The following is a 21,522-nucleotide window of genomic DNA, read 5'->3' on the forward strand; positions in this document are numbered from 1 at the left end:
CCCTCACAACTGCTGCCATCCTGGCTATCCCTAAATCACTTGGGAATTGGCACCTCACTCTTACAAGAGTAAAGGGGTTAATACAGGGTTGTGTACTGTCCAAGGCCCCCAACTCAGGGGGAGTGGAGGCTGAAATCCACTCTGAAAAAGTGGCAAAGATGCTGATTGTGTATTAGCCAAGCTGATGTGCTTCCTAGGTGGCTTGGAGGCTCTGGGCACTTTGGGTCTTCCTAACTCTGGGTAGGCTGCCAAGGAGGGGTGCTGGCTAAAGGCTCTGGGCCAGAAGCCACCTGCAGCCATGAAGCGCCTGGTGGCTACTGTTGGAATTGGTACTCTTCAGGCCTTTTTCTCCCACTACTTGAGCCCAGGAGGTGATGAGGCCTGGAACTCCAGGGCACATGGATTAGAATGGGCAAGTTTTCTGTAGGATCCTGGTTCTGGGGTGCCTGACTGAGAATGGCTGGAAACTCTAACATGGTGGGTTCTTGCTGTCACTGCCAGTGTTTGTCTTACTGGTGGAGGGTGTTTTCTTAGCACTTCCCCAGACAGAAAGGAAGGAGCAGGTGGCCAGAGCCTGGAGACACCAAGGTTCAGTCACTTAATGCTCTCATCCGAGAGGCTTCCCAGAGTGAGCAGTCTATCCAGACATCCCCACTCTCAACTGGTGATGGATCAGCATCTCAGTTCTAAGCCCCTGCCTCACTGAGGACTCAGGTGTTAAAAGGGTAGGTGGGCTCCAGGAAGGATTTGTGCGGGTGTGGGATGGGGGCTAAGTGGGAGGGTAGGGGATGAACAGGTGTGTGGGGGTGGCAGATGAGAGTTGTCCTTTAATTAACCCCATCTGGATCTTGGCTAAATCGGTAAGGAATTGTCTTCCTCTACCCGCTTTGGCCTTTGGCTGAGTGCAGCCAATGAGCAAGTTCCAGGCAGGGTACAGGTCCCACAGGGTTCTGCAAGCCACCAGTCTGCCTGGAATGGGCCTCTGCAGCCCCCACACCTTTGTTGTCAGTGTGGGGAGCAGAGTCTGACCCCCAGGTCTGGGAAAACAAAAGTTGTTACAAATATTAGCTTCCCCAACTCCCTTGTTGTACAGGTGAGGACACTGATACTTAGAGACAGATAATGCCCTGTTCAGGGTCACACTGCCAGTTTCGGAAGCCATCTTGCTCTTTCCAGCAGCCACAGATGCACCCCCCCCCCCCCCAGAGAGAGAACAGCTCAGCTGATGGTAGAGACCAGATCTCCCTTTGCCCATTGTCTGCTTCCCAAAACGGAGTGGGGAGATGGCCTGCTGGGCTCTGAGGCCAATTTGTCTGGGTTCAACTCTGGGTCTCATTTCCTAGTGTGACTTTTGGAAAAGTTACATAACCTCTCCACCTTAGTCTCTTCATCTGTAAAATGGGGATTATAGTACCTATTACACAGGATTATAAGGCTTATGCAACACATGCTGACTGCTCAGACAAGGCTCTCTCTAAGCATTTAGCCATTGTTACTGCTACTATCCCCCAAAGAGACAGTTAGGAGCCTGTGACTAGGCAGGAATCCCAGGCTCCTTTGGGGCCCAGAAAAGTTTGGAGCTTTTTTGAGGCCTGAGGCTTTAAGCCACAGCTTAGGTGAGCCTCCACTTAGCATGGATTGGGGTCAAGAGCCCTTGTTCAAGTCACCAATTAAGTGGGTAGCCTCACTGAGGCTTCTCCCTCTCAGAGGAGGTCCAGTGTTTTTTTTTATTGGTGAAATGGACGAAGCATGGAGTGTTAGGAGAATCATCTGCAATAGACCCCACCTAGAACGCTGTCCCTTGGTTTCTGGACCTAACTCTGGGATCCATGGGGGGGAGACAGGGGAAGGAAAGGAGGGTCCTAATTGACTGCCCCAGTGCTTTTCCATAACACCACCAGCATTTTCAGGGGGTTCTCAACGAATCCTCCAAACATCCCTGTGACACAGGTAAGGCAGGGATCACTAGCCCCAGTTTACAAAAGAGGGAATCGAAGCTCAGGGGTGGTATGTGATTGGGTCTGACTTCTGGTGTTCTGACTTCTAGTTCAGGGCTCTTCCCCCAGGGAGCAGATGCCTGACTGCACAGCTGGACCCGAGGGGACTGCCAGGTCCAAGTCTGACTGTTTTTCAACATCACCCTGCCTCCCCTCAGTTGGGGCAATGATCTGAGCCACCCCTCCGCATTGATAAGCCCACTAGGGTCTGGAAAACACAAGCATTCCTGAGGGAGGGACATGATGAGAGGAGTCCCCAGAGCCTTGGAGGTCCTGCCTCTGTGGGACTGAGGGTGTTATTACCTGGACAAAAGAGGAAACTAGGAAGAAACTACATTGGTGGCAGGGGCTCTGGTGGCTGCTGCCACACTCAGTCCTGCCATATCTGTGGGCTTCTGCTACCTGCTCCATAACCCAAGCTCACTGTAGTCAGTGGCTGAGGGGTTGCCTCTCCAGCTCACCAGTTCTCCTAAGAGTGGAAAGGAAGAGGAAGAATGAAGAGTGAGTTGTTTGGAACAGTAAGGAGGAGGGGTATGAAAATGCTGGAGTTCAAACAATGTGAGGGATCGTTATTATTCAGACAAAGGGTCTGGAGGCTCTGTTCAGAGAGAGGAAGTCTCCCCCTTAGAAGGTCCTGGTAGACAGTGAAACCTCCCACTAATTCCTCCTCTCACACTCTTGCTTTTCTGTAAGGCAGAGATTTTATAAGGCTGGGAAAAGGATGCAGGCTTCTCTAGCCAAAAAGGGAGGGAGGTGACAATAAAGACTGGAAATGCCGTAGGGGTTAAAGTTGAACCCAACAGAGCTCCTGCAGAGAGGCCCTGCCCTGCATGGTGGTGCCTGTCCCAGGACTGAAATGCAGCATTAAATCCTGCTGTGGAGCTGTGTGCACTCCAACCAGGGGATGGCAACAGTGCCATGTGGCCACAGTGTCCATTCCAAGCTGATGGGCCTTTACCAAGGAGTGGTATGGGACTAGTTGTAGTTAACAGGATACCCAAGACTCTTCCCAGCAGTTTCCTCTCAGCCCCATGAGTCTAGCCACACTCTAATTCAGTTATGCTCCATAATCAAAGGTCCTGAAGCCTGAAGGGAGAGTCAGGTTGGCAGGGAAGGACCCTCAGAAAGATGAGGATGGAAATCAGAAAGCAAGACACAAAAAAAGAGGCAAGAGGGCAGGCAGGTTCAGGAGGCTTTATTGAGGGTCCTCAGGAGAGGTGTTGGGGCCCTATGGCCTATTGCTGTACTCCTCGAATGGACTGCAGCTGCCCAGTATGGACCTGTGTGCCAAATTCACTGTAGGTATGGAGCTCCCTGCCATGCTAGTCCTGCTCCTATACATACTGGTAACCCTGGTAGCCTGGGTATTGGTAGGCCACCCACCTAGACCAGCGAGGGCAAAAGGGTGGTAAGTAGGCTCTGCCCCTGCCCCATCAATGTCCTCCATTAGTAGTAGTCCTCCTTTCACAGTTCCCAACCCTCAGCTCCAACACCATTGCTTTCCTACATAGATCTCTTCCTGCCCTGCTCACTGGTCCATATCTTCCTATCACCTTCCTGACCATGTCCCCTATTCCTGCCCTCCACTGCCTCCTCATCCAAGTTTTTAATATTTTCCCCATCCCTATATTGTTCCCCTGACTCCTATGACCTGCCCCTCCCTCCCAGACAATCTCCACCATTTCACTTTCTTCTGCTTCCCTCCAAGTCTCCCATCACCTCTCTTCCCTCTGTCCTCCAGTCTCCATCTCTCTTACTATGTCTTTTAGCATGCCCATTTCCTTTCCTCACTCTCCTCTCTGTTCTTCTCATCTCCCTTATTCCAGTCCCAGGACTCACGCTTCAGAGCTGACTTTAAGGGAACCCACATCCCTACTGGCCCAACCTATGGAGGGCAGGGATGGGTAGTCATCGCTGTGTTCAAACCTGCAACCCTGGAAGTTGTCCCCCTCAAATAGTGTCACAGGGCTGTCACTGTGGTTCTGAGGCACAGAAAGGTAGGGGTCAGCCCTCCAAAGAGGTGTTAATGGGTACATTCTCAGCATCACTCCCCCCACTTCACTGCCAACACAGGTCGTGCAGATAATTAGGCTCCACAAACACTCCTAGCAGTTATTCCATTAGCTTCCTAGCAGCCTGAAAAGCTGGGGTGCTCAGAGATTCCAGGTCTGGTCTCTTCTATGGCTTTGGATTGAGGTGGTGAGACTGAAGGGGGTGTCCCAGAGACCTTTCCAGGTCAGGGCTGGAAAGTATCTTGTGACATTGACCTGTTTTTCATGAGGAAAATTAGAAGTCTTGAGAGAAATCTGGTCCATTAATGATGACAGTTTCCCTAAGGGCCTCATTGACTAACCCAGAACCCTGCCCAGAACCCTGGGCAGCCCAACTAATGGGTTGGATGGCAGAGTCAGAACAGATAGGCCAGGGCATCAGTGTTGGTTTGGTCTGGGCTTCCACAGTACCAGGTTCTTCCCCCTGAAAGGCTCCTTGGTCTCCTGGAATGGAGATGTTTGCTCTCTGCCCTCCACCTCCCAGTCCCTGGCCTCACCAGCAGGGTACCTAAGTCAGCGCAAACAGGAAGTGAGATCCTCCCCTTTAGTATATTTGATTTATTACCAACCCTTTCACCACAACACACACACACACACACACACTCACACTGACCTTTCTAAGCCTTGATTCCTGGATTGAGTTCTAAGTCTCATCTGATCCCCATTTCCACAGCAGTGTATGGGGCTAATAGCAGCCACCCAGACCTCATAGGGCTGTGTGATGACAGAGGCACTCTCTCACTCTTGCCCACAACTGGATGTGAGAAATCCCATGCCTCTCAAGAGTGGCATGGACTCAGCGCTGTCCGTGGTGCTGATATTCAACATCTGGCTTAGGCCCACAATCCAATCTTATGGACAGCCCTCTAGTTCTGGGAAGTAATGCCACTACCACCCATCTAAGAAAGATTTTTTACGCACCCCCAGTCAGTGGATGTCCTTCTGGAGGCAGCACGGTGGGACCAGGGCCTGGATCCAGGAGTTAGGAGGGAGAAGAAGAGGCGGAGAGCTGTGCTCACCCGGCAGAACACAGACCGGAAAGAGAGCAGCTGGTCGCTGCTGTGGTGGCCACCACTGTCATTCCAGGTGCTCCAGCAAGAATGGAGCATCTCCAGAATGATTTGCTGTCCCTGGAAATTGGGGTACTCATAGGCCATCCAGCTGGGGAAAGGTAAGGGGAGCTGGGAAGCATCTGCCCAGCAGCACTATTTCCTCCTCCTCCCCCTTGTTGCTATGATTGAAAAGATTGAGAAACCTGATCCTTTCCTCTAATCCCAGGCCCTTTCCCTGACGCATCCACTGCATGGCAGACCAGCTCCTCTAGGGCTAAACACCCTGAACAGGGTTTGCGGGGTCCAGACTTCCAACTCAGTGTCCTTAGGGTGGAAAGAATTTTCCAGCTTACAAAGATCACCCAACCAAGTGCTTCTACATCAAGAATTTAGATGCCTGCAAAAGTAGGTGTAGCAACCTATGGTAACAACAGTCAGCTCTCCCGAGGGCCCAGGCTCTAGGAGACCAAGGTGGATCCAGTGGAAGAGATTTGGCTTCTTTTGTTAAATGAAGCGCAGAGCCATCTAACTTTGGAGAGGAGATTAAACTGGAAACCTCTTCATTGTTCAAGTTGGCCCCACAGCTCCCCCGCCTCTGCAGCAAAGGTTCCCTTTTCACCTTTATTCTTTTAGCTCGCACTCTATCGTATGACTGGTCTTGAGGCAGCTGGGGATTTGGGGGAGGCCAGAGGGTTTCCTCTGTTGGTGGGTCTTTATCAGGCAGGGCTTACAGACTGGGGAACGGAGGGCTGAGAGATGATGTCTCAGGCTCGGAACTTGGGCTAGGGGAGCCCAGAGCCGCGCAGCCCAGCCGCCCCTGGGAGATCACTCACACACCGCGTTCCACCTTGATGAGCGCACCCTTCGCAGGCCTCCGCGCTCGCAGGTGTTCGTGCAGTCACTCAACAGCCGACCGCGGCGGCCCTGGAGTCCTCTTTCTCTCGGAGTGTGAGGCAGGCAGACTCTGGCCGGACGGCGCGGAGGGCGCAGCTCATGCCACTGTGGCAAGAAGGACAGGACCAAGTGCTCAGCATCTCGTGAACCCCCTCCGGAGCCAGGCCCAGGCCCATCCAACCCGGGTTCAGGGAGAAGGCCCCGGGGTCTGGACCCGGGTTGCTAGTGGCTTTCTGTCATCTCGCCCTCCCCCGCCCTGAAAAGACCCTGCCCCAGCACGGACTATTCACCAGGCGGGTGAGCGTGGTACTGACGGAAATGGAGAGGCTGCGCAGGGGCGGGGCGTGCGGGGCTTTATACTCGGCCTCGCCTCCCTCCGCACGCCCTCTCCCGCTGGGCTGGGGGGAGCTGAGTCAGCGGGCAGGCTGCGGTCAGCTCTGCTGTGCCCTGAGGAGCCGAGGCCTTTCCCGCAGCTGCGGATCTGGCCCCTGTCCTCGGGGATTACTCTAGAAAGTGCTGAGACACATGTCCCGCGCACCCTGCAACCAAGGGTGACTCAGCTTTTTCTTTTGGGGCGGCCATAGCCAGGCAAGGCGCACGCGACCTCGAGCAGAACACGTCCTCCCTGGCCCAGACCCTCGGGACTAGAGGTACCAGGCTACCCAGAGGCCTCACTGAAATTGCGCATTTCCGACTGGAGGCACGAAAGTTCTCCCCAATGTCTAAAGTCTACCTTTTCTTCAGCCCTAGGTCGAGGCCTCTCTTTTGGGCGACTCTAGGGTAGAGATAGACAGGCTCCCCGAAAGCGATTTTCCTCACACCCTTCAGTCTGCTCTTCCCTGTAAGATGGCTCCATCGCAGCCTCTTTCCTCCCAAATTGAGTTCCCAGATCCGCGCTGTATTCCTGGATTTTCTTGAGCGGAGGGACGCAAGGCAGTGCTGAGCGCAGGAAATTTGAACCGCCCGAGGGAGGGCTTGGATTTACAAAGCACCTAGAATAATAGTAACTAAGGAAGTGGCTAAAGTAGTTACCAGCCGCCTGACAGCTCCAGGGACTGGGCTGGGGTCCCCACGCCTACCTGAGAGCCAGCAGCTGATCACTGATCGCCTAGTTCAGGCCAGGCGCTCTGCTCAGCTAATTCTCACACCATATCCGAGAGGTCGGAGCTGTTCGTGCCCTGCACTTCACAGAAGAAGCGGCAGCTTAGGACGGTCCTGCGGAAGCTGGTGGAGGAGGTGTCCCAGCTGAGATGTGAACCTGGGTTTCGGTTTTGACTAGGCCCTCGCCCCCAATCCCCGCCAGCTGGGGTGAGGGAAAGAGGTGAAAGGTTTGGGGCCCCAAGGGAGGCCCCAAGGAAGACATTTCCTCACAACTTGCAGCAGGATTTCTAGCCACCTCTGTGCCCTTGCATCTGCTGTTCCCCATTCATTCCCTCGAGTGTCCCAGTCACATGATCTTGGCATGGGTGACCCTGTTTCTGACATTTACTGTCCATCACATCACCCTGTTTTCTTTGTATCATTTGTCACTGTAAATCTTTTTCATTTTTTTTGTTTATGAGTGTTTATGGGTGTGCTGAGTGTCTTCTTTTAGACCAAATGTAAGCTCCTTTTAAGCAGGCTGTGTCAGTTTTGTTATTTTCAAACCTTAGCACCATGCTGGACACAAAGTAGGCGCTGAGTAAATCTTGAATGAGTGAATAAGGTGGTCAGGTTGGGTCAAATGTCCAGTGGGGATGGGGTGTAGAGGAAATTCTACAATGAGAGTGCAGGAATAATGGTTTGCCCATCCTACCAAGTTCCCCACCCTGAAGTTCTGGAGTGCCAAGAACAGGTGCTGAGGGCAGCCAAAGTCTCCCCTCCCCTGTGTCTCTCTCTTACTGGCAAGGAATTGTGCTTGAGGATCACAGTGTATGTGAAGGTGAATGTCCTACAACATGGGGAATAAAGTCCAAGTTAGGAGGGTTTAAGTCAGAGCAGGGAACCATGGCCAGGTTTGATTGGGGATGGGTCAGACCATGCCCAGTCCCCTGACTCCCTGCCCTCGAGGAGGTTTGGAGAGACACAAAGAGACCATAATTTCCCCAAAACCATAAGGGAGAAATACAAACTATCAAGGGAGGCAAGAACCAATCCTGGACTCGGTGTCCTGGCCTTTTGCCTTGGCTTCCCAAATCGGGACTATGGCAGCAGTGCGAGGTGAGGAACCCAATTTCTCTTTCCCTCCCTTCTGCCTTTCTCCCCTATCTCTATTGTAGAATTCTGGATTCAGCCACCAGGAGGCGCGGACGGGCCGCTTTGGGAGGGAAGCTGAAGCCGCCGGGCTGGTGGAAGAGGCAGCTGGAAGGAGGTTGAGGTTGGGAGGGGTGGCGGGCGCTCATTGAGAGTGTGTCAGGCTGTGCGTCTTCGCCCGGTCGGTGACGCGAGCCCGGGTGTTAGAACCAAGGCTGCGGGGTGTCTGTCAGACTGGACGCTGTGTTTACAGGAGCTGGGGTTCAGGGTCTGGGCATGCCCCTGAAGTTGGGGCTCCACCTGGGAGGGCTGTTTCCAGTCCAGGTGTTGGTCAGATCAGAAGACTGTATTCCGCAGGAGGGAGTGTGTGTGTGTGTGTGTGTGTGTGTGTGTGTTTCAAAGACTTGGGGGAAGTGGTGGTAGTAGTACAGCTGAGATCCAATTAGAATTAGGAGTCCGGCTGAGATTTGGCGTGGGGACCCTGTGTGTGGGGTGAGCAGGGCCACTGCTCCTCTTCTAGTCCTAAGTTCCCATCTTGGCTTGCACTATGAAGCTGTGGGGCACTAGCCAGCCTCTCCCCGCCCCTGTACCTCAGCTTCCTCATCAGGAAGATGGTGTATAGGTACCACTGCCCCCACCCTACAGTCCACAGCTTTTCATTCTAGCTGTCTGCATACCCACCAAGCACTGCCAATAGCTAGTTGCCCAGAAGACCTCTAGACTTCTCTCAAGATCTCCCCAGTCAGGGTCCCCTCCCTGACTCTGGACCTCAAAGTTGAGGGAGAAAGGAAAGAATGAACCACTGAGGGAAAGGAGCAAGAAAGGGGCTGTCAGGGGTCCCCACCTGGTGTGCCAGAATGGGACTCTGGGTTTCTGTCCCTTTGCTGTACTATGGACCCCCTCCCAGCTTCCTTTCTTTGCCCATTAGGTTGGTCCAGCTCCAGTGCCCCAGTCTCCCTTCATCCAACCCCCTCCTAGCCCCCCTCCCAATCCCCCAGCAGCTGGCCCTGTTTGTTTTCCCAGATCAGTTTTGCCCAGAGCTTCCTGAGGGTGGATGCACAGGTGGCTTTGTTTGCCAGCTCAGCACCCTCATTGCTGCCTCCTCCACAGCCACAGCCTTGGCCTTTAGGTGTGGACAGGGAGAGTTAGGAAGACAAAACAAACAAACAAAAAAGTGTCCCCACATCCACACTTTCAAGAGACCTCAAGATCTCATAGAGGTCTCATCACCTCAGAGAACCCATCCAGTTCATTTTTAAAATATATATATTTTATTGATTTTTTACAGAGAGGAAGGGAGAGGGATAGAGAATTAGAAACATCGATGAGAGAGAAACATCGATCAGCTGCCTCCTGCACACCCCCTACTGGAGATGTGCCCGCAACCCAGGTACATGCCCTTGACCGGAATCGAACCTGGGACCCTTCAGTCAGCAGGCCGATGCTCTATCCACTGAGCCAAACCGGCTAGGGCTCTTCATCTCTTATGGGGACCAAAGTTCCACAGAGAAATCCTCAGGACATTCCCCCACTTATGATTCTACCCAAACACCCATCTCATAAGGCACCCTAAGATCTCACACAGAAAGCCTTAGACCCAGTTCTGTTTCCTGTAGATCCCACTCATACCCCCATCCTATATGGGGACATGTAGATCCAACAAAGAAACCCTCAGACCCAATCCTGGCCTTTCACCCAGGTCCCCATCCCAGTTAAAGGCCCTGAGAATCCCCAGAGAAGTGATGTCTCCTTCATATAGAGCCCCATCCCATAAAAGGCCCAACTTCTCAGTCCTGTTGGGCAGCTGAGAAGTGCCTGGTGGCCCTTGTCCTATCAAATCAGCCTGCTCTCACCCTTACCCCTCATTTCACTGGGAAATCAGCCAGGGCTTTGGTGACTGAAGATGCAAATTCTGTGAATGGTGCCCTCTTGCACCCTTGTACCATCACCAGCCCCTCCTTTGCAGCTCTGCTCCTCCACTCCCTGCCCCCACCCCAGGTCTGGAGCCAGGAACAGGCAGATGAGCACTTTCCCTGGGGCTGTGAGGCCTGGTCTCCTGGGAGACAGAGATAACAGTGAGAGACCAGCTCAGCCCCAGCGGGGTCCAACAGCTGGGCCTCAAAGAGGTGGGTCTTGAAGGGGTGGGAGCCCCACCCACACAGACCCATTGTCTTATCCTGCTATAAACAGAGCCCCTCAGTAGGGATAGAGAGCTGGCCACCATCCAGGGAGATGGAAGGCAGCTTTTACCACTACCCACTCACCCAGACACAAAGGCACAGGCTGGCACAGGGCAACCGGGAGTGTGTGCACGCATACACATGTTCACACAGTACAGGCACATGGATGGGTCCCACATGCACCACAGGTAAACATCCTAGCATTTAATAAACACCTCAAAGTCACACTCATTGATGCGCTGACAGTGCTCACTCATTTCTCAAATATTTAGTAAGATGTACTATGTGCCAGGCACTGTGCTGAGTGTTGGAGTGACGCCTGAGTATGCACCTTCACATGCACATATCCCGCTCATGGTCACCTAGGGAAGATCATCTCAGCCACCCACCCATCATCATACACTGAAGATGGGCTCTGGAGTTACACTGCTGCCTGGGTTCAAATCCAAGCTCCACTGCTTATAAGTTAGATGAACTTGTACTCTATTTCTCAGCTTTTCCCTCTGTAAAATGGGAATAATAGTCTTAAAAACTGCTGTGAAGATTTAAATCCATGTAAAACACAGCCTGCTGTATGCACCCAATAAATGTTAGCTGTTCCTGTTGTGTTTATAACTGGCGTTGCTTCATGGTTCTGCCCACCCCCTGGGGCTGGGATGGGGAGAAGAGAGGAGCCAGGGCAGCAAGCATAAGTCTGGGATCTGCATCCCCTTTCCCACACTTGCCTGTGGAAGCCAGCCTAGCACTCAGGATGAGGAGCCTTTCTGCCTCACCCCATTCCTGTCACTCTGCTGTGACCTGTTTGGGAGGACTGGGAAGGTCAGAGGGGAGTATCCCAATCCTTTGTTCTTGTTCAGGCCTCTGCTATTCTGGAAAGAATGCTTGGGAGTGAAACTGGAGATCTGACTTCTGGTCCCCACACCTTTTCTGGCTTTATATGTGGTCTTAAGCAGGGCACTTCCCCTCTTGGGGCCCTCAGTTTTGTACCTGTAAACTAAGCTAACTGCTGATCCCGGAGGGGCCTCCCAGTCATGATTTCTGTGATCCCGTGATGCCTCAGGAAGGTTACACGCTCTTCCTACCCAGCTTCCCCCCCCACCCTCTCAAACCTAGCCAGTGTGAGGGGGCGAGTTGCCTGCTGTCACCATGGGGACTAATCTCTAAGAAGGTCATTGAGCCTCCGCTTCTGCCTTGGCCTGATGGGGATTAGTACCTGGGTATGAACGCCCCCCCCCCCCTTGCTTCCAAGCCCAGGTCCCCCACTCTTTCTAGATCCTGGGCAGCTTCCACACCCAGAGGCTCCGAGGCTGGGCCAGAATCAGCAGGTGGACAGTGGAGGCAGGGCAGCTGCCAGTTGTCTGTTTTTCAGTCCAGCTGTGGCCAAGAGAGAAAGGGGGAGAGATGGAGTCAGATCATGCCCCACTCATGGCCTGAGTCTTGCCCCTCTTTGGCTTCTGCTTCTTAATGGGGAGAGACTGGTCCCCCAAAGAGGGTGTCACTCCCACCTCCAGCCCTGGCTGTCCTATTTGCAGCCCACATAGAAACCACACTTTCTCCTCTTCTGGAGGCAATTTCCCCTCACCAATGTGGGATGGGGTGAAGGCTGTTTCCACATCACCTCCCCTTCCTTATACATATACTGTGCCTTCTACCTCTGGTTACCTGACCTCTGACCCTCCATCTCTAAATCCCTCCATCTCTTTTAAGTGTACATCTCTGTTATCTCACATTGTCTCTGTCCCTCTTTGGGTTCTCTCAGGTGGTCTCTGCCTCTCTCTCAGGTCTCTCTCTAGCTTTTGCTTTCATTGTGGGTGTATGTGTGTGTGTGTGTGTGGGGGGGGTGTCTGCAGTCTCTTGGGCCTTGAAATTTCCCTTATGGTTCTCACACACCTTTGGGCAGCACTCTCTGTCTGTCTGTCTTCTGGCTGTGTTCTTGGCCCTCATCTCATCCTTCTTCCCAGTGTCATTTCCAGTCGGCAGTTTCCCAGTCCCACCACTGCCTGAACTCCAAGCTCAGTCCCTTTTCCTGCTCCCTCCCCTGCCCAGGGTGCTGACAGGGAAGACAGGAAGCAGGCTCTGGCTGGGAGCTGGACAGGCGAGGGGGGATGGGCCCCCTCAAACACCAGCTGCTGAGCACCCCCCCCCCCCTTATGCAGGCAGCCTGGCACCTGCAGGCCTGCCTGGCGCCTAGAGACTCCGCCCCTGACCAGGCAGGGGAGGAGGGACCTGGATGAGGAGACAGATCCCTGGCCAGGGCCAGGATATGCAGGTCTTCATGATGAGTGGGGGTTAGAGGCCCAGGGAAATTAGGCTCTGGGGGGAAGAGGAATAAGGGCATGTCCCAGACCACTGGTAGCCTCATTTTCACAACACCCGCCCCGCTCAAAGGACTGCTCTATGTGTGTCTTAGGGATCATTCTAGGGAGACCTTTGTTGTGCAGCCCCAGGATCTAGAGTCCCAGCCAGAGGGGAGGAGCTCTAGCACCCCCTCTGTGATTAGGGGAGGGGAGAGGAAGCCCTCCAAGACACAGGGAGGACTTGCCAGCGCCAGGCCTAATCCCTAAGAGGCACATCATTCAGTGCCAGGCAAGGAGCAGAGGGCTAAGCCCAGGACAGAAGCCTGGTCAGTGAGGTCAGAATGGGGACCGCACACACCCCAGCCTGGGACCCATGCATCCCTCCTTCCCATACACGGCTGCTGTGCCCACAGATCCCATCTGTAATGCCCCCCTCTCCCCAGACCTGCCTGGGATCTGTCAGAGCCATCTCATCCCCACTCCTCCTTTCTTTCTCTGCAACAAGGACACAGCAGATCCCCATGGGGCCTGAGGGTGGTCGTGTGAAGTGTGGCAGTGGAGTGGGGGGGGGGGTGAGAGAGGGGGACAAGCCAGCAAGCACCTCCAGCAACAGCCAGATTAGAGCTGGAAGGGACCAGTGACTCCTGACCCTTGTTCTCATATCCCTGCGGGCTGCCTAGGCCTGGGTGTGTGGCGATACATTCCCTCCCCATGAGGCTTCCTCACCCTAAGGGGGAACTAGGGCTCCATATTGCTGTCCAAAGAGCCTTACTTCCACCTCTGATCTACAACTAGCCCTTCCATCCAGGGCTGGCTCAGCATCACCATCAATTTTGGAAAGGGGAATGGAGGACACCTGGAGTCAAGGACAGACTCAGCTAGGGGCTCAGACTGACCAAAGGCCTTGTGTGGAGCCCTCAGTTCTAAGGTCTCTTAGCAGGAGGCCAGGGTCTTGAGCAATCTCTGTTCCCCTCCTCTATGTCAGATCTTAGCACTTTGAGTCCCTGGAAAGGGAGATGGTCTGTCCCAGGTTTGGATTATAGCTAATGACTCATGGACTCTCAGCTATGCTGGGGGCCACACAGATCCCTCCCCCATCCTGAAACAAGAGGTTGTGGAACTATGAAGTTTGGGGAAGGTAGTGAGCTGCTGTGCCTTGGAACCGGACATGGGAAGACTGAAAGAGAGGCCAGAGAGATGGCAGTGAGTGAACCTTCAGTCTGGCAGTACCATAGGGATCTGGAGGAGAGACTTGATCTCCATCATGGTTCTAGCCCACCCCATCCGGCTTCACATCTCACCACTACTGCTTCAATCCCTTTGTGGGCCTCCAACTTTCCCAGGAACCAGGATATGAAGACTCACGGGAGGCCAGACCATCATCCTCATTTTGCAAATGTGAAAGCCCCAGGAGAGGCCGAGAACGACTTGCCCAAGGCCACAGAAGTCGCTGGGACAGAGTCGGACCAGAAACTGGGTTTCTACCTCCGAAAGGCTCCTGTTCTGGGTCACAGCCCTCTATGCCATCCGGTGGAGCCTGCTCTGTGGCCTGGTTACCCCAGTAGAGCCCGGCAGCCTAGGGGTTTCGGACCAGGGCAGGACAAGGCAAAGCGGGTGGGGCCGGATGGGAGCCGGATCTCGCCTGGGAGCGGCGCACAGCCTCTCCGACCCGTGTGGCAGCGGCGGCGGCGGCGGCAGGTGCCTGCGTGGCGGTGGGGCTGGGCCTCCGGGCGGATGCTGACAGGCCGCCCCTGCCTCACGCGAGCCGAACGAACAAAACGCTCAGGTCCGGTTTGTGCGAGGGGCTCGTCGCGGGGCGGGAGCGGAGGGCCCGGGGCCTGGCTGTGGCCCTTGGTGATCCGGTCCTGGTCTTCCGCGAGCGAGCGCAGTGCCGCACTGCATCTGCGGCTGACACGTCGGCGGCCAGGGAGGCCACCGCAGGTGCGCACCTGGCCTGCCCCTCCCTTCCTGGCCACTCTCCACCCTCTCGGGCCGTTTGGCCAAGTCCCCAGCGCACACCTCGGAGCTTGTGCCAAAGCCCGGGCTCAGCGCCCTCTTATACGGCCTCTTCAGTCCCCGCCCCTAGACACACATACACACACGCACACTCACACCTGTCCGGGCCTCGTTTGCTCGGGGCAAATATTGACTCAGAGGAGGCGGAGCGCCCCAACCCCCTCCCCGCCCCGGCTGGGCTCCAGGGCCAGAGCTCCTCCAGGCCTTGGCGGCGGGGGGCGGGGGGCGGGGGGAGTGTTGGGGACCTGGGCGCCTCTGGAACAACACCAGATGTCACTTTTCCACCCACTTGCCTCTAGCGGGGGATGGGGAGAGAGGATGGGAGGAGCCAAAGAGCAGAAGAGCAAAGGACACAGGCTGCCTGGCGGAGGTTAGGGGAGCGGAGGTGGGTGTCTCAGGGAAGGCGGGACACCCCTGGTCAGGGGACTCAGTTATGACGCGAGTCGCTGGTAGAGACTGTGGCCCTCTGTCTAATAGAGACCTACACCGGCGCCCCAGTGTCTCTAGTAACTTGGTCCTCCTCGAAGCCCTTCGGTTTCCCTTTCCAGTCTATTAGCAGAGCCCCAGGAGCCCCGCAGCTGCTGGAAAAAAAAGGCTAAGGGCGGAGTGGCCAGGCCTCGGAGAGGTCACCTCGACCCGAGGCCACCTGCTGCACTGACCAGGCCTGGCGCTCAGTTTCTGTCCACCTGGCTACACTGTGTTTAAGGCCAGTCGGACCCCAACCAAAGCGCCCTCCCCTGGCCTGACCAGATCCAGCGCCGAGCCTCGGTGTGGAGTGGAGAGGACAGTCTCCCAGCCAGCCCCTAGGTCTCCGATGAGTTGCGGCACTCCACAGCCGCTCCCACCATCTGCTTCGTAGCAAACCCAGTGCGAGTTGCTCCCGCGTTGGGGAAATAAAAACAGATATAGAAAGAAACAAATAAAAATTAAAAAGCTAGATGCTTTACTGGTGGGGCGGTGGAGAGGGGACCGGTTAGAACCTATCGAAGCAAATCGAAGGGGCTGGGCGCTGGCGCCCGCAGAGTGTCGGCAGGGAGCGGCGGCACCGGCCGAGGCACCGCTGTTTGGGGCGCCCCCTGCAGCAGGTCTAGAGTCGGAATCCTGGAAGACAGAAAGCCCCGGGTAGGGGCGAGGGCGAGATTTGGGACCAAACCTGCCCGTCCCTACCTCCCCTCACACCCCTCCGTTGCCGTCCACGCGGCGCTGGCCGGGGTGCCCCCACCTGCCGAGCGGCGGCAGAGCGATGACGCGCGGCCGCGAGGTGAGCACCACCTCCCCTCTGCTCGCCTCCACTAGGATGTTCTGGATTATGTTCTCCAGCAGCGCCTCCTGCAGGTTGGCGAAAGCCGGGAGCCTGCGGGGGACCAGAGGGTAGGTGTCAGCGCTGTCACCCACCACAATCACATTCTCTGCTGGCCTCTCGGTGCTGTGCCGTGTGCCACGTGCTCTGCCTGGATGCTCATCGACCTCCCCACCCTCCCAGCACTAGGCGGCATCCTGTTCCAAGTTTCCCGACACTTACAGAGCCCAAGGTGTCAAGTGTCACGTTGCTGGCACAGTAGTGTGATTCGAACCCAGGCAATTGTAGTCCACATCTCTCGGCCACGTTTGGGGAAAGGCATCCAACAATGAGAATGTACAGAAGGGACTACAGGGGCCTAGGGAATCCCAACCCCAAAAGAAAGCAACCACGGAGCTTTCTTCAACCTGGAGTCCCAGGGAAAGTGGTACAAGAGGAGGTGGAACTTCTCTCCTGGCTCTAGAAACCCGTTTAAGAGATCTTGAAGACTGTAACTGCTCTCCTTGAAGTGGTATGATGGTGAATGTTAACAGGCAGGTCTTGGAGAAAAAAATTAAAGCCCAGACTGCCGTTCTGCAAATACTCGCACCCAGGCCTTACTCTTCCAACCGTTGAACACTCAGTTGGAAGACATGTGCACAGGAGGCCACCCCAGTATACCACTGTCTGGCAGGAAGGATCCTTCTGCACACAGCCCTCCTCCAAACCCCCACCTGGGTCTGGCTGCTCACCTGCTGATGGCCATCTTCTCATCCTGCTCTCGCTCCTCCTTCATTATGATCTTCAGCTGCTGCTGCCACCACCATTTCAGGGACTCCTGGGACGAAGGCTGCTGTGTGGTTTCGGTCTCCGTCCAGGTCGACTTCTCTTCCTTCACCTTCATCATCTCTTCATCCTCCACAGGCTCCTCTTTGCTGCTCTCTTCCTCCTCTTTCTTCTCTTTCTCCTCTTCTTCTTCCTCTTCTTCCTCTTCCTCTTCCTCCTCTTCCTCTTCCTCTTCTTCCTTCACCTCTTCCCCATCTTCCTCCCCCAGCTCCCATTTGTCCTCCTCCTGCTCCTTGCCTTCCTTGTCCCCCAAGCTGCTGGAGGACAGAAACAGGCCTGGGCCTATGTGCAGGCTGCTGGACTGGGCCATGAACCTGGCTGACTGCTCACTCCAGAACTGGCAAAAGTAAGGAATCTGCTCCACTAGGCTTTGGTCCATGGCTTCATGGAAGGTCTTATCTTCCAGCAGGCCCCTGGATGGCAGGGAGGAAGAGAAGGTTCTCACTGAGAGGCCTTGTGGCCCCCTGTGAGGCTTTGGTTTCAGTGTTCCCCAAGTAGTGGTTCTCGCCTACTGTGTCCACAAACAGGAGCTAAGTGGGGGAGGGAAGCCCTTGGTCCATTGCTCCTACCCCTATCCTTCTTTAGAGGAAGGTATCTCTGGACCCCATGGAGTCTTAGAGGTGAACATTATATGGTAGAGACAGAGCCAGGAAGTCTGAGTTACACACATGAGGGACAGGAACCCCGAGGAGAATGTGAACTGGCTCTAGACATCATCTACCAGCCGTGGACAGGGCAGAACTTGGGACCCAGCCTTGATGATCCCTCCATCCAGGTCTACTGGAGCTGTACCATCCTAGAGAGCCTGGGGCCATCAATGGAAGGATCTTGTGAGGAAATTTTATTTTTCAGGAAAGGAAGGGCTAGGACTTCAGCGGCTGTGAGTGAACTCAGAATTGACTGAATGGGCTGGAGAAATGAGGGTTAGGGTCCACAGGGTGGACAGTCACCTGATGATGGTGGTGAGACAGTCAACCAAAAGCTGCTTCTTCTGCTTGGAGACAGGGGCCCACGTGTCAGTGGATTCTTTCTCAGAAGCCTCTGACTCCTCCCTGACGCCCGTCCTCTTTGGCAGCATCCTGGGGTGAGCCATGACATTGAGTGGCCTGGACAAGCCACCATGCAGGGACTGGGGGCACGAGCAGTGGTGGTGGCCTCCCAGTCAAGACGACATAGTGCTACTGCCTTTGGGGAACTAAACCCAACCCTCAGAGTTGATGCAGGACCTGGAGAGGCTCCGAGTTGGAAAGGAAGGAAGGAGGGATGGGGAAGCCTAGGTGGGGTCCCTAGAGGCCTCTGGCTCTTTGCCTCCTCTGCATGTGGGCTTTAGCAGTAATGGGGGCATCTTGGGCCCAACAATGCCATATTAGCCCCAATCTCCCCCACCCCTGCCACTGCACCTGTTCCAGCCCTCAGTAAGGGCTGGGTCTGGGCAGCCCCTGTTCTGGAGAGGGAGGAGGGTAGAAAGTAGAGGAAGGAGACCCCTCACTCCCTGAGAGTTCACCGGTACAAGAAGTGTCGGGGAAAGTCAGAGAAGAAGTTGTCCAGGAAGTCGTCGATGGCATGGGCGCGGGCAGTGAGGCCCAGGTAGAGCATGCCTGGCGAGGGTGGCTGGGGACATGGCCAGGATGTCTCCTCCTTTGGGATCCTAAGATTCCAGCTGGTGGGTGGGTCGAAAGACTGCTGTTTCTTGATGGGGGGCAGCGTCTTTGGGAAGAGGGAGGCAATGATGGCAGGGGCTTCAGGACTGTACTCCCATCACCAATGGTCTTTGGGCCGTGCAGGGGTTTGACTCTACCCCTCTAGGAGGCTGGACCAGGGGTTGGAGGTATCTTTGAGAGCGAGCAAAGACCCTCTCAAGTTATCCAAGGAGATGGTCCTGGGACTTATTGCTTTACCTTGTACCTCCTCACAGGCTCATAGGCTTCATAATACGCCCTTTTCTGTGAAAGCAAAGAGACCCCTGCTTAGGATACAAGAGGCCTAGAGGACTGAAGCCAATGCCAGGACCTGCTGCCCTCTTGAACTTGCCCAAGTTCTAGAAACACCTTCTTCCAGAACCTTCCTTAGGAAAGTGCAACCTAAAGACAAGGAAAATCTAGTTATCCAACTGAAGGAAAGAGGAGGTGCCGCCAAATATGTGTAGGCTGCCCCCAAAGGCTTGTCTTTGTGCCCCAGAGCTTTGTGGTTTGGTGTGATAAGGAAACAGCCTCTCTTATTAAGATTTAATCCAGAAAAAAAGGTTTAATGCAGAAATCCCTTCTTCTGTGGCCCCAAGATATGATTTGCCTCCACGGTTGGATCAGAGCTTTATTTTTTTTAAAATATATTTTATTGATTTTTTACAGAGAGGAAAGGAGAGGGATAGAGAGTTAGAAACATCGATGAGAGAGAAACATCGATCAGCTGCCTCCTGCACACTCCCTACTGGGTATGTGCCTGCAACCAAGGTATATGCCCTTGACTGGAATCGAACCCAGGACCCTTGAGTCCACAGGCCGACGTTCTAGCCACTGAGCCAAGCCAATTAGGGCGGGTCAGAGCTTTAGAGGGGAGCAGTCCCTCCTTGGAAGCTATGTGGTGGACACAAAGGTGATCAAGGAACATGAATACTACCATGAGAAAGCTATGAGATTGGAAGAGGAACCAAGATACATTTTGTCTTATGTTTATCATTGGTCTCCCCTGACAAATGCTCATAGCATGTTTAATGAATGCTTACCCGGGGGGGGGGGCGGGGGGGGGAGGCACTTTACATGTATTAACTCATTTGATCCCCCAAAGAGCGCTCAAAGCAGATAATATTTTACTCACACTTAAAATATTTTGAAAACTTTCATTTTTAACCTTGGGAAATTTCAGACATATATAAATTTGTATACAAAGAATCTTCATTCTTCCATTACCCACCACCCAGCTTCAATAATTAGCAACTCACAGCCAATCTTGTCTCATCTCTCCCCCACCTCTGAATTATCTTGAAGCCAATCCCAGATGTCATATTACCCCCCCCCCCCCAGTTTACAGTTGAGGGAACTGAGAGGTTAAATAATTTGATCAAGTTCACAGAGCTAGAAATTATCCAAACGGGGCACCTGTTCCCAGAGTCTACACCCGAACCCACCGTGCTGCACTGTTCTCCATCAGAAGGTGAGCTCTACCTTGTTTCCTCTGGTCCCTAGTACCCAGCACTTCAAAGGCACCTGTTAAGTACTAGCTACATGAAGCAGGATGGTCAGCCAGCCTTCTGTATCCAAAGAGTCTCTTGGGGAGATATTATGATTAGTTTAATGAAAGAAATCTACTCTCTTAAGGCAGGCTGGCCAGTTTTGCATGTAAGACCCCCTCAGATCATTACTTCTGTCATCTCTGGTAAGGCCAATCAGAAATATCTATGGTGTTCAAGGCCCATTCTGCCCTCCTCACCTTCACTTTCCTATCTGTGATAGTGAACTCCACTTCCTGCCGCACCTTCTCATCCTGCCACTCCTGCAGTTCCTTTTGGAACTCCTTCAGGAGGTCCTGCCGGTACACCTGCGGCACAGGACAAGGACAGAGAAGCCTAAGGTCTGGGCAGCTTGCTGTGGGCCCCCTGCCCTTCCAGGAGCTGGTTCACCCTGGGGATCTGGGGATCTAATAGGGCTGGGAGTTGTGCTCTAACTCAGCTTCTTTCTGGGGCTGATCCTACCTTGCATACCAGGTCCATGCTGTAGAAACTGGCATGCACTGAGGCCTTCAGAGTTACCACAAATGGGATCGTCTCTTCCGGAGCCACCTTCCCTTTCATGGGGCTCACGGACACCTGTTGGTTTGGGGAAGGAGTCTCTAGAGCTTCACAGAGGTGGAATGGGACAAGATGAGATGGTATGGGATGAAGTGGGATGGGGTGTATGGATGGGAGGGAATAGGATGGGGTGGGATGAGATGGGACAAGGGGGTAGGTCTGGAACTCTGCTGGAGGTTCAGAATCTGTGGACACAAGCGGCTCTCACCTCCCCGAAGTCTAGAGGCTTCAGTTGCCAGGCAAAGACAATTGTCTCATTTTTGGAGCCGTTGTTAAGGAACAGCAGGCGGCTGCACTTGCTCTGCACAGGAATATTTCCCAGGGAGACGTGAGACTGGGACAGGAAGACATCCTATTGGTGGAGACAACACAACAGCAACTTTGGGATGTGAAAAAATAATAATTAGAGCAACCACTACCGATTACTGAGTGCTTTCAACAGTCCAGGTACCGTGGTAGGCAATTTACATGCATTTGATCCTCCCAATAGCCCTAGGATACAGGTTCTACTGCTATTCCCATTTTACAGATATGCTGCTAAGGTTGAGACAGCATAAATATTTTCTCCAAAGGTCTCTCACAGGTGAAGCTTGGGTAAACCTAGCTTTACTCTGAATCCTATGATTTTGACCATTAAAATGGGCTTGGAAAGGCTGAGAAATCAGAATTTGCTTAAAGAAGACAGAAATAAAGAAATTGTTTGAGGCCCTGAAGGATGGTTATAAATTAATGGGTGACCAGCTGTTGTTGTTGTCACTGGGCACGGAACAGGAGCTGTGTTATAGGGGTGTCTGGGAAGGCTTGAGGCCACATGAAAGGAACACTTTCTCTGTCCAGACTGAGTGCTTCCAGGGCTTGGACTTTGTCGGACTCTTCTCTGTGTCCCCATGGCCT

The 21,522-nt window shown here is 54.0% G+C and overlaps 2 protein-coding genes across 2 annotated transcripts in view; both read right to left on the minus strand.

Moving 5' to 3' along the window:
- Positions 1–3,232: 3,232 nt before the first annotated feature.
- On the minus strand, positions 3,233–7,652 carry CRYBA2 (crystallin beta A2; the record flags this gene model as incomplete). The annotated part of the gene is given in 10 exon segments (XM_081096000.1): positions 3,233–3,319; positions 3,323–3,331; positions 3,335–3,380; positions 3,837–3,979; positions 5,068–5,209; positions 5,934–5,952; positions 5,955–6,029; positions 6,032–6,099; positions 7,141–7,218; positions 7,642–7,652. Coding segments are annotated over 10 exon segments (678 nt in total).
- Positions 7,653–15,640: 7,988 nt separating this feature from the next.
- CFAP65 (cilia and flagella associated protein 65) overlaps positions 15,641–21,522 on the minus strand; it is a gene marked incomplete at its 5' end in the record, with an annotated part of 34,268 nt that continues 28,386 nt past the window's right edge. Inside the window, 9 exons of the mRNA XM_081096001.1 lie at positions 15,641–15,820; positions 15,942–16,073; positions 16,751–17,257; positions 17,795–17,923; positions 18,349–18,551; positions 18,743–18,787; positions 20,271–20,378; positions 20,533–20,646; positions 20,837–20,980. Of these exons, the coding sequence (XP_080952127.1) occupies positions 15,700–15,820; positions 15,942–16,073; positions 16,751–17,257; positions 17,795–17,923; positions 18,349–18,551; positions 18,743–18,787; positions 20,271–20,378; positions 20,533–20,646; positions 20,837–20,980 (1,503 nt within the window). The 3' untranslated portion in view covers positions 15,641–15,699. The remainder of the gene's footprint in view (positions 15,821–15,941; positions 16,074–16,750; positions 17,258–17,794; positions 17,924–18,348; positions 18,552–18,742; positions 18,788–20,270; positions 20,379–20,532; positions 20,647–20,836; positions 20,981–21,522) is intronic.

The sequence above is a fragment of the Myotis nattereri genome (assembly GCF_964212035.1).
Source record: "Myotis nattereri genome assembly, chromosome: 7".
Lineage (NCBI taxonomy): Eukaryota > Metazoa > Chordata > Mammalia > Chiroptera > Vespertilionidae > Myotis > Myotis nattereri.